The 12,550-nt window shown below is 29.4% G+C and overlaps 2 protein-coding genes across 5 annotated transcripts; both read left to right on the top strand.

The window, feature by feature from the left end:
• Nucleotides 1–3,042: 3,042 nt before the first annotated feature.
• Nucleotides 3,043–4,388, top strand: LOC114189152 (E3 ubiquitin-protein ligase RING1-like). 2 transcript variants are annotated; one of them, XM_028077857.1, is made up of 2 exons: nt 3,043–3,997; nt 4,093–4,388. In XM_028077857.1, exons 1-2 carry the CDS (start codon nt 3,079–3,081, stop codon nt 4,125–4,127), a joined length of 954 nt encoding a protein of 317 aa, XP_027933658.1. In that variant the 5' UTR covers nt 3,043–3,078; the 3' UTR covers nt 4,128–4,388. The 2 variants fall into 2 exon arrangements, with proteins under 2 accessions (XP_027933658.1, XP_027933657.1); XM_028077856.1 differs by having other exon boundaries at nt 4,084–4,388.
• A 2,514-nt stretch (nt 4,389–6,902) lies between these two features.
• On the top strand, nt 6,903–11,255 carry LOC114189225 (increased DNA methylation 3). Of its 3 annotated transcripts, none has more exons than XM_028077942.1 (3): nt 6,903–6,977; nt 7,384–8,376; nt 10,579–11,255. In XM_028077942.1, the coding sequence occupies exons 2-3, from the start codon at nt 7,401–7,403 to the stop codon at nt 10,809–10,811; spliced, it is 1,209 nt and encodes a 402-aa protein (XP_027933743.1). In that variant the 5' UTR covers nt 6,903–6,977; nt 7,384–7,400; the 3' UTR covers nt 10,812–11,255. The 3 variants fall into 3 exon arrangements, with proteins under 3 accessions (XP_027933743.1, XP_027933741.1, XP_027933742.1); XM_028077940.1 differs by having other exon boundaries at nt 10,576–11,255; XM_028077941.1 differs by lacking the exon at nt 6,903–6,977 and adding an exon at nt 7,162–7,289 and having other exon boundaries at nt 10,576–11,255.
• The last annotated feature ends 1,295 nt before the right edge of the window (nt 11,256–12,550 follow it).

Raw genomic sequence — 12,550 nt, 5'->3', positions numbered from 1 at the left:
CAACTATTTTTATCAAACATGTATGTGTATATGTACATACAATTTTTTTTCACTTCTTAATATATATATATATATATATATATGTATATATATATATATAAACTATTTAGTAACATTTTTTATATAATCTTTTAATAAAAATTAAAAAAAATTATCTTTAATAAATAAAAATAATTATTTATTTAATAATATAAGTAAACCAACAGCTAATTTATATTTAAAAATAATTATCACAATTTTCAATACTATTTTTATTCAATTATGTAACTTTTTAAATTGTACTATTTTAATATTTGCTAATATCATTATAATGTGATAGACATATTTAGAAGTTCTTGTAATTTGGTTAGTAATGATTACGTTGAATGCAACAATCTTTTTAAAAAAATTAATTAATATTTTCAAAATCAATATAATCTATTTAACTAAACTAATTAACATTTTTTAAAGGGAGTAATGTAATACGGTTACTTTAAACATTTCTCTTTTAATTGTGTTTATTTCTATCAATTTATTATGTTGGAGGATGCATTTGCAATATGCTTGTTTGTTTGGTTATTTGTTTGATTATGTGTTAAAGTGATGAAAAATTTGATTTTCTAACACAACATTAAAATCTGTTTAGTTTTCGATATCAATTAAAGGGTAAAGAAGCTACGTTGAAGAGAAATAACTAAACTCCAAACTCAACATCCTAAATAAAACTTTTATTCCGCTTCAACTTATTAAGGCTATGTTTATTTGAAGGGGAATAACTATTCATAGAGAATGACGACGATGAAATAGAGGTGAAATCTGCATTCCTTTAAGTGAGTTTGAGAGCAAGAAAAGGTGACGATTTGCGGGATCTATTTATTTTGCGGTCCCCATTAAATTGATGTCATTTGAGAGAGATACATATTTAAATACATTTTTACCCTCAAATTAAATATGTTTTCTTCATGTGCATGTGTGCTGGTGGTGGAGAGGGATCCGATCCCATGAGGGCGGAACCAATCCATGAGAAAATGTGAGAGTGGAACCGATCCATGACAATTGGAACTGATCCATGATATTTCCAAATACACTTTTTATTAAACTGATGGGTCTTCCAAATCCATTGCAGAGTGAATTTGATCCATGACAATATGATTTTTCTTTCTTTGGACCATGTTTGTTTTTAAAAAGCAAATAATAATAATAAAAATATGTATATTAATTAATGATAATTACTATATTTTTAAATTTTAATATTTTTAATTCATCTAATTATCATTTAATTTAATTTTTACCATCAAAGATATTTTAGTAATTTTCAAATTTTTATCTGTTAAAACCTTTTTTTAATCTATTACATTAATCAAATCACTCACTAACTTTTATAAAATTCATCTTCAAATCCACTCTTTTTACCCTCTAAATCCACTCAAAAAAGCACACATATTCATCTACTCAAATTAACGCAAATTCATTTTTACACTTTCTCTTAAATTTATCCTACCAAGCGAACACATCCTAAAAGATGGACGAATGAATAAATCTCGGGAAGGATTGAATTCACATATGCCCTTTAGAAAGAGACCAAATTCTCCATTTTTTTTCTAAGAAAAAAAGTCATGCAAAAAAAATTAGCTTGTGACCACAGAAAATAATAATAATAATAATATAATTTTAACTATTGGTAAAAAAAAATAAAAAATCTTACCCTATTAAAATATTTTTTTTATTCAATAACATATATCAATTATTTCACACACTTTATTCAAATTTCATCACTTTTAACTTTAAATCCTTTAAAATAAATAACACAATCTTTATCTTCAAATCTTTCTAATTTATTCGATCATTCACTTTCAAATTCATCATTAGAAGTGAATACAAGTAAAAAAACTATGACATGAATCTCAAATTTCAAAACGGATAATATTTCAAATATCTTGATTGATCTAACACTATCAAAACAAGTCGATTCATATAAGAATAACATCAACTTTAATAAAAAATCTTTAAATCATAAATTTATAATTTTTTCTTCTTATTTAATATTCAAATTTATTATTTTTAATTAAATTTCTAAATGGATCAACCCAAAAGAATTGTCCTGAGATATCTTAAATCAATGTTTATGTTTTAAATGCAATTAAAGATAGGATGGTATCCGTTAAAAATAAGATAAATAGTTATTTTGTTATTTATTTTTTATTCTTCACCTCTTAATATTTAACAATTAAAAATAAATCCACGTATTGATTATATTAATCCACTTAACATGCTTTTTTACTATTATTTATCTATCTCTGTTTATTTTCTCCCTATCCCCTTGTCCATGAATGAACCAGAAGTAATTAAGTTAACTTTTTAAAGTGTTTTATTAAACCTTTTTAAAACTAAATATAAGACAGAAGTTTTTAAGTTTAAAATTAAATTTATTCGATAAATTTTAACTCTTATTTTTCACCAAGAAAATTCTCATATATTTTCACATCTTTAGATTAATTTAGTGAGAACTACTATTTGTATACACATCTTTATATCAATTTAGTGTAAACAAAAAAAATTAAAAATAACTTTTAAAATTAAAAACTCCTTCTAAAATTCTATTTGATCATTTTGTTTTTAAAACACTAAAAAAAGCTAAAAACAAGTTAACTTGAATGAAATACTTCCTTACTTTGCATCTAGTCTAGGGTTGCTATACTAAACATCCATGAAGAAAGAAAAGCTGTGTGCTAACAATCAACAATTTAATATAGTATTGCATCACATGTATCTACAAACCCTCAAGGAAACCAAAACCTCTCTGTAACTTGCCATTATCATTCAAGCATCCTTTGCCTTGTGCAATGGAGAAACAGTTCTCCAAGAAAAAAAGCAACATGATTGCATGACATTATAGGACTAAAACCAAACCAGATATCAATTGCAACAAAGGAATCCCTTTCTTGTGCCTCCAATCCTAGGTCATTCCTCTTCATCACGCACCCTTTTTTTTTCTCCTTCATGTCAAAACCACAATACATATAACAGTTCCACGTTGTTTCTGTCAAAAAAAGCTCGCTTCTTCCTCAAAAACACAGCAACCTTTTCATCTCAATCCACATGTCTCTAACAGGTCGTTCTCGCATCGTCGTGAATGGGGTCAGAAGAACGAGAACTTTTCACTATTTCTGGTGCCTGTATTGCCAAAGAACCGTGAGGATACCCTTTACAAACAATAATGGTTCTACATGCCCCTATTGCTTCCACCACCTGCGTTATGAGCTTGATATCTCAAGGCCAAGGCTTCTCATGAACGTGCCAAATAACTTGGAACCTTCACCAGCTACTCAACTTCTGCATAACTTGGCCCTCATTCTTGATCCACCTCTAAGGAGGCAAAACAACATCCACTTAAACACAACCACACACTGGGAAACAGAAAATACAGAAAATGAAGATGGTGCAGATCCTCAGGCTTGGGTTACACTCCGATTTCCAAGGCCAACTCGTGCACCTAGGCCTATTTCCCCACCACAGAACTTGGTTCCTCCGAGCAACCACACTGAGACATTATTAGATGACTTCATCGATGGGGTGATTCAGAATAATACTCGACCAGGGCCACCTCCTGCAGCATCTTCTGCCATTGCAGCATTGCCGGTGGTGAAACTGACGCAAACCCATTTGGGTAGTGACCCCAATTGCCCAATTTGCAAAGACGAGTTTGAGCTTGAAATGGAAGTCAGAGAGTTGCCATGCAAACATTTCTACCATTCTGACTGCATCACCCCATGGTTGCGCATGCACAACACTTGCCCTGTGTGCCGCTTCGAGCTGCAAGGAGTTGTTACTCCTGATGCTAATTATCATTACCGTTTCCAAGTTGATGAGAATGACATGAGGTTTGCGTTTGAGGATATCTCAAACAGTTTGAACTGGATTTGGAACCAGTTGGCTTCATTCAGACCTATTCGTTCAGTCCTAGATTGGACACGGTCCTACTTTGATTTCCATGAAACTCGTCTTCGTGCTCGTCGAGGTAATGTCGGTAATGTCAAATCTTACCATAAAATCTCAACTTTTGGTGTCTTTGGAAACTTCAATGCTGACCAAGTTGTTAATTAGGAACTGCAGGTAGTTCTTGGTGGCGATCATTGTTCGTTATATAGCTTCATCTGTGAGGTCTCTCGAACTGAAACCTGGTTTGTGATCATATCAGAATTATGCCACTTGGTTAATTTTAAGCAGGTAAATGGTGCTGAGCACATCGTTTCAAGGAAGAAATCAATACAGAAGATCATGAAAGCTGTTTGTGGTGCATGTGCCCACAAGTTATGATTGAAAAAACATTATTTCTTGATGAAGAACTAGGTTTCAAAAGGAGATCTTCACCTAGTTTCCTGATTTTTATTTATAAAAATGATTTATTCTTTACCCTCTCTCTCTTTTCTATATACATTTGCTTTTATTTTACCCCTAAATCTCTTCTATGTGAATGTTTGCGATAATTTCTCTGCTAATTTTCATTAGTCTGGCTTTTGGAGGCATTTTAAGGTGCAAAATATTGATTTCATTAAAATTGTAGGGATGAAAAATAAAAAGCAAAGAAAATGTAGCCAAACAAGAAAAACTATTTGGTAAATTTATTATAAAAACAAGAAGATTAATGCTTATAATATTATATCCCCACATTTAGTTTGATTTGATTTTCTGCAGGACATTATTTTCGCTTGTAAAATTTATTTATTTTATTAGCAAACATATTCCAAAAATTGTGAACTAAACCTTTACTAAATTCAAAAGACAAAATGAAAAAAAAAAAAATAAGAAAAATTGAAGTCTACAATAAGGTCGGAAGAGAATGGTAAGATTGGTCGTGCCATAGACAATTTTTTTCACCTGTTTGCAAGGATCTAGTCGCGACCATGTACCTCCACTTCGATCCACCCACGATTTCTGTCTTGAAACTCTTCTTCACTCTTATTTTAAGGTACCTTTTCATTTATCTATTTAATTGGAAAATTTGGGAGTTGAATTTGTTTAAAATTTTAAAATTACTTTCTTTTTCTTAGTTATTATTATTGAAATAGGTTAAAATGGAGGTGAAAACATCAAGTTATTTAAAAAAAAGTTATTTTTTTATAATATTTGTTTTTTTTATGAAGATAATTTGGTGTGATCTTATTGTTATTGGGTTTTGTTACCGAGTTCATGCTCTTTCAATATTATTGATGGGGATATGAATTTGGTGGTGTGTGTTCCACCTTTTAATGATGACTTCTTAATCTTTTATTTATATATATATATATATATATATATATATATATATATATATATGAAATTGGACCTGGATAATTTTAGCTGGGTGAAATATATTGTGTGATGTATTTAGTTAATAAAACCTTGTTATCATATGAATTTTGCCATCTAAGTGCATATTTATTTCATTTATCATTGACTCCTTATCATAATCTTGAACAAAAATTTCTATGCTCCTTCAGGTTACATGTTTGCATTGAAACATAAATGATGTGAAGCAAAAGAAATGAATTATCTTCATGAAGTGGTGATTTGACTTCTACATGTTCAACTAGTTTCCTTTTTTCATTAAGGATGACATGGAGGTGAATTTGAAAATGGTACCATGTCTAATTTCAAGATGTTTGAAAGAAAAAAAAAACAAAAAACTATCTCCTTTAATAGAAGGAAATTGACAAATATGCTCATTACTTTCCAATACTTTGTAAGTATTAATTTATCCCCTTAAATGTTCTACGTAAGCTTGTAAACTCTAGTACTATAGACATCATTTTAGGTTTTTGTATGTTGTTTTTTTCTTTTTCTAGTTTTACATGTTTTTGTTTTGTAATTTTACATACAATTTGATAAAATATTTCTCTATTAACTGACTATTTGCACAAATTTTATATTGTAACCTGGAATCGAAATCTCAATTAATTAGTTAAAGATCATTTTTTTAAGTTAAAATATTGGTGGTTCATGATTAATTTAAACATCATTTCAAAAATCAATTATAATTTTTTAATTATAATAGAAACTATTTTAATTATAAAAATATTTTAATTTTTATAAATTAATTACGTAACTAATTATTTTTTTATATTATCATTTAAACATTCTATTGTAGTAATATAATAATAACAATATTTATGTAATTTAAAAATTGTTGAGATCAATCTACTCATTGTTTATTTATACTGTAAAAAATCTAAAAATCAGTTGTGATCAATATACTGTTTTTTTTTTATACTGTAAAAGTTTTTATTTGCTGTACATATTTGTGGACATTCTATTTATATATATAAATAAGTATACCGGAACTCATTTTTCTTCTTCTTTAAGAATAAGTATTAAGAGTTAAATTATAATAGTTTTAGGTTTCAATTAAAATATTTGCTTTTAATATTTTTATTATAATATTTGGTTTTAATAAAACATTACTTTTCTCTTTCAAGTAAGTTTAAAAATATACAAAGTATTTAGGATATTTTATGATAATTTCTTTTGGAGTTTAATTAATTAATTTATTTAAAGATGTATATATTTTTAAACATACCCTCCATTTAATAAATTTATAGTAATTTTCACTTTAGATACCAAAGTATTCATGATTATAGTTTTTATATATATATTTTAATTAAATATAAAAAAATAAAATTCAATTATAATTTAATTGTTATTCTATATACTGAAATGGTAGTTATAGGGAGTTTAAGATTAAAAAGGTATGTGTGATCACATGGATTAAGATTGAATCATGGAGCCATAATGTTTTATATATAGTAAAAAATAACAAATCACTACTTTCTTAAAATTAGACATTTGTAAGAATTAAATTATATTTAAATTGATTTATATTATTTTTAATTTATTTATACAGATAATATGGTATAAAACTAATATATATATATATATATATCTATAGCCGTATTCTCATTCTCCTCTTCATTGAATCGCGGCGCCGCATGAGGCATATCTGCTTCTCACACTCCCATTTTGTAAGTTTCTTGATACTTTCTCTAATTTTTTTAGTTGTTTTTGCATTTGAAGATTGAGGTTTAAGACTCATTGTTCTATATATGAATATTGGAGTTTGGGAATTTGGGTTTTATGTATGAATATTGTTGTCTCATATTGATAATAGGCATAGGTTTTGCTGACTCAAACTTTTTATCTTACTCTATTTCACCAAACCCTAAATCCTTCTTTTAGAAATACCATAGTCCTTCAAAACCCAATAACTGGATATGACTCTCAACTTGCCATTCCAGGGCCACCATAATAAATCTATTCATTCAAAACAGGACGATGTATTTTACCTTAATTCTCATTGCCTATTATAAATTGTAAACTATAAATATAATACTAAATACATATTATTGTAATTTCTTTTTGCTGTTTCAGATGAATCTGCAGCACTCATGAATTTCAGAGGAGATATTGTTTACAAGAGAAGGTCTGTCAAACCAGTAGCAACTGATAGTGATAGAAAATTTCTCATCGAATTCATCATCACTACTTATTTGGGACCTGATGTCAAGTTTGATGATCCAAGATGTTCTGTTACCCAAAGACTAATGGCTGGATCCCCACAGTACACATTGGGCGATTTGGGATCTTCATATGTTACCGTTTCTTTCTTGGAGAGATTGTACTACTATGTCCTCAGATATTCTCGTCCTGAACATGTCTTAGATCTTAATATGTTCCATATGTATCTGAAGGGAAAATTATTTTTGCCCTCTACTGATTTTACACCAGATAGTAAGCAGTTCACCAGTTTTTTCCCTTTGGATCTGCATGAACAGAAATGGTACCCTGATAGCTTCAGAATTATTAAAGGGATTGTTTTAATTGATGATCCTTCTACTGAATGCATCAAAGAGAAGGATTTAAATAGATTCAAGTCTTTAACTGGTCTCAGCACTCTCGAGTTAAATCTTACTGAATGTTTGGAAAATGAAGGTGGTCACAATTGCAAGAACAAAAGACAGGAGAATCTTACTGAATGTTTGGAAAATGAAGGTGGTCACAATTGCAAGAACAAAAGACAGGAGAGTATTCAAAATATGGAATGTGAATCAGAAAAGCTTCAAGAAGGACACAAGAGAAAACATATTGATGATACACGGCCAATGCCAGACCCTGTGCTCCCTACAAAACATAATGTCAAGGTTCATCCTTCCAATAGCACCTGCAAATCTAATGGGCCAATATTCATGCCCCTTCTATCTGTTCCTCCTGATACTGCAGTAGGGAATCAGGATTGTTCTCTTGTTTTAACAGGGACAGCCAGTAAAGGATTATTTGGTCCATCTGTTGGTATTGTGGATATTGGTATTGGTGAAATGGCATATCTATTCCGAGTTTCCTTGCCAGGGGTTCAGAAAAATTTCAGTAAGTTCTCTTTATATACTCTGGTTTTTCTGTCATTTCTAAGGGTATGTTTAAGTACCTTTAAAAAACGAGAATAAGAAGGAAGTGAAATGTTTTTCATAAATTAAACCTAGCTAATGATTCGGGAGAAACTTATACAAAACTTTGAAGAGTTTATTTATTTATATTTTTCTTTTCTTGAAAGTGTTTATGAAAAATTTCATCCAAATAGGTCCTTATTGTCCTGATGGAGGGATTGTTATTCAATTTATCATAAATGAACATGACCAGAGTATGCATTATACCATGGATCTTTTTATATCTTGATCAGAAGTCAGAAATATTATGCTTGTAGCCTGCTTTTATCATGGACTGATAGTTATTCTGTTAGTTAAAAGTTCATTCCTTTGGACAAACAATATGAGTGTTTAGAACTGCTACTACTACCATAGTCTCCTTGTGATAGTTTTTTTGTTTCGTTCTTTTCATGTTGTAACTCTTGTACAAATCAGTACATAGACCTTTGCTTAGTACTATATATGTATTAAGTGCTAAGCATTAAATAGAATACAAGTATTTCAATTTTTTCATAATTCATTCTTTTTGGACCTGTGTGAGTGTGGGAGAGATGATGTTTTAAAAAAAAGTATCAGAGCAGTACAGTAGAGTGCTGTCATGGTTTTTGCAAAAATGAGTACAAATTATTTTGGCAATCATGAATGGCAAGATCAATGATCAATGGGTTGTGATGATAGAAGTCATAGTCTTGGTTTTTGAGAATTTCTTGAATTTCTGAAAGAGGGAGTTCCACAAATGGAATAAAATAAAGTTGCAACCTAAAAGAAGGACTACAAGGAAGTGTCTACTTTATCATTGTGTGGAGTCTGCTATCTTTGAAAAGATTTTAAAGAAAATCAACATTGCAAAAGAAGAGCGAAATATCTCATTGAAGAGTATTTTAATAGGGTGCAATGGTTAGTGAATATGATGAAGGCTCGTGATTAGTAAACAGACAGTAACACCAAAAGGAACAGGAAATATGTTGATTGGTGATTAAGAGAGGAAGGGAAAGTTTAGCCGATTGATATGTATAGTAAGTTCCTGAAATGAAATTTATTTTTTGAGTGTTGGATGATTTGTGGAGGAAGTATTGTCCTTCACCACGAAGGATGATCTAGTGAAAACATTTTAATCACATCAGAAACAGATTCTTAGTTCTCCACTTACAAAGAATAGGATATTCAAGTCAACATGAAAACAGCTCAGTTACAGTGTCCGAAAGTTACTGATTTAAAACAGAAATTATGGATATGACATATGAGGTTTGATCAATTAAACTTTAAAAACTTAACTCAATTAGTCATTAGTGGCATGGTAATTAGATTGCCTAAACTGTCTGCTCGTGATAAGATATGTAAAGTTTGTCTCATTAGAAAACAATCCAAAAATCTAGTTAGTTCTTATTTACAGAAGTTGTTCATTCTGATGTGTGTGAGCAACTTGTAGTGTCACCTTTGGAAAGAAACAAATACTTTATTTCATTTGTTGATGAGTACAGTTGGTGTGGTGTGCTTGATGAAAATCAGAGATGGTGTATTCTTAAGGGTGTTTAAAATTGAAACGATACAAAAGTAATGCAGACCATGTTCTCTATTTGGTATAGAACATTATTTTAGACATGTGATGTGCATGCATTAAAGATAATATAAACAAGAAAATAACTCATTAAATTTTACGTAATAAGATTGAATACATAACACAGATAATCAGAATAAAACACTCCAAAAAGACATAAAAAACAAACAAAAAAATACAGAGAAGGAAAAAATACAAATGAAGGTTGAAGAGGAAAGCACCAACCACTACAAAGAAGACAAAGTTGGAGATTGTGACATGAGGGTAGTCAGTAAACGGGTCCTTTTAACCCAAATCCTTGTGCTAGTTCTAGTAATGAACATGATATTCTATTAAAGCTAATACCTATTTCAACACCAAGAACAAAAAAATGAAGGGGAGGGTGGACAGAAGTGTAAAGCAAAAGATAGTGGTTTATAGTGAAAGTGTGACCATTTTCAATTCCTAAGTGGCTTCAATTAGAATCTGTCTCAACTGATTCTTGTCGCGTTTTCCTTTTTCAGAAAATCCATCAATCTTAATCTAATGATAAATTCATAACACCCTGATTCTTTCTTGATTGTTGATTAACATCATACTTTGTAGCAGGTACGGTTAGTTGTGATGTTCAATCTAATGGGAGGGTTCTGATCAAAGGGGTGGTAACTGGTGGAAAAACGATAAGAAAACAAGCACGAGTTTTTCAGATGAAAATTCAAAAGTTATGTCCACCTGGACCATTCACACTTTCATTCAATCTTCCGGGACCTGTTGATCCAAGACTCTTCGTGGCTAACTTCAGGGCTGATGGCCTTTTGGAAGGAATTGCAGTCAAGCAGTAGTTAAGGGGCAAGAGTTGGGAATCAAGCTTTTTTTAAGGCCAGAAACCAGATATGTCTCTTTCAGAGAATTGTTAATGACCTAATTTTGTTGGTAACTGTTATTAGAAGAATTAATATGTTTTTGCAGAGGGAGGCTTTGATTATTGTTTAATCAAAGGGGTGAATGTCTAACTAGGTGATGGGAATTGGAGTTGTTTAGTATCATTTATTGAAAGTCTATCCTAGTTGGTGGAAAAATATCATTTGAATTTCATTACCTTCTACCTCGTTCAACTTTCACATTTGCACACATCTAATGAGGAAAGTATAGAACAAACTTTGTGAAAGATAAGGTTATTAGTCTATCATGTGGTCTTTAGAGAATATTAAAATGATAATTAGATTTCTTTTTATGATATATGTTGTGTGGTCTAAATTGTTATAAAGATCTAGTTGAAGTTGTAATTATGAACTATATTTAAATTTTATAGTATTTCATATTCTACTAATTTATTCCTCATTTAAATAATGTTTTATTATTATCTCTTCTATTTAACTACAAAACAAATCTTCACATGAGAATCCTCTAGATCCAAATTGATGACATAAAAAAAAATTATTTAGGACAGCCACAGACGCTGTTGAGTGCAGCCAAGTTATCTGATCTCTCTCTTACCAAACTGTCGATGATATCTACAAATTACTCGCCTATACTTCTAACATTCATCAGTTTCAGCACAGTTCAAACAATTTTAACTGCCCAAAAATAAGCTTTGGTCTCTCATGTAGAGTTTTTGTTCTACTTTAATTTGTTGAGCTTTACTTTGATTTGATGACTGAAAATGTCTATTAACCTCTATGTCATTAAATTGGTCAAGTTAGTTTAGTAAATTAACGAAAAGGTCAAAACTGACTTTTAGGGTGTGTTCACATTAAAAGATGGAATTGGGGGAGAGTGTAAGAATGAATTTGAGTGGAATAATATGTGTATTTTTTTGAGTGGATTTAGAGAGTAAAGTGGTTGAATTTTGAGATAAATTTTGTGAAAGTTAGTGAGTGATTTAAGTGATGTGATAGATTAAAAAAATATTTTAATAGATAAAATTTGAAGATTACTAAATTATTCTTACTAATAAAAATAAAATAAAATTATTAGATGGATTAAAAATATTAATTTTAACAAAATTTTTATTACTTTAATAATTATTATACCTATTTTTATTATTTATAAATGTTATATATAGTAATAAAAAAATTATTATATATATATATATATATCAATAAATATATTATTAATCATAATATATTTTTAATAATTAATAGATTACTAATTATTGTTAAGTATATTATTAAGTATTATATATATTAGTTATTATTACTAATTTATTATATATATAATATAAGAAGGGTATACAAGTAAAATGTTTATAAATCATTTCAAATCTTTCCAAAATAGAGTGAATGAAATTTCGCAAGTAACTTGCAAATTCGTGGTAACTTTTCCTTTAAAATCATGTAATGCGAACATGATATTTTTTTGAAATTCATCTTTACACTCTTACAATCGGTTCAAACGAATAAAATATGACTTTTTACGTCTTATGACCAAAACTGAAAAAGAAAAACTGAGATAAGAAAACTGAAACTTCATTTTAGCTAAATTGTAATTATACAAACAATCGATGAGGAATCAACCTTGTGTGACAATGTGTGAATAATCGATCATCAATATTATTTGATTCTTCTTGGCAATATTGGTT

Source organism: Vigna unguiculata, chromosome 6, assembly GCF_004118075.2.
Source record: "Vigna unguiculata cultivar IT97K-499-35 chromosome 6, ASM411807v1, whole genome shotgun sequence".
In the NCBI taxonomy this organism is placed as follows: domain Eukaryota; kingdom Viridiplantae; phylum Streptophyta; class Magnoliopsida; order Fabales; family Fabaceae; genus Vigna; species Vigna unguiculata.
Note: the sequence above shows the minus strand (reverse complement) of the source record. Positions and strands in the feature narration are given on the sequence as shown.

Coding starts and splice junctions, on each gene's coding strand:
- LOC114189152 (XM_028077856.1), top strand. CDS start 3,079: ATGTCTCTAACAGGTCGTTCTCGCATCGTCGTGAATGGGGTCAGAAGA. Junction 3,998..4,083: donor TCGTCTTCGTGCTCGTCGAG/GTAATGTCGGTA, acceptor GTTGTTAATTAG/GAACTGCAGGTAGTTCTTGG.
- LOC114189225 (XM_028077940.1), top strand. CDS start 7,401: ATGAATTTCAGAGGAGATATTGTTTACAAGAGAAGGTCTGTCAAACCA. Junction 8,377..10,575: donor AGGGGTTCAGAAAAATTTCA/GTAAGTTCTCTT, acceptor CATACTTTGTAG/CAGGTACGGTTAGTTGTGAT.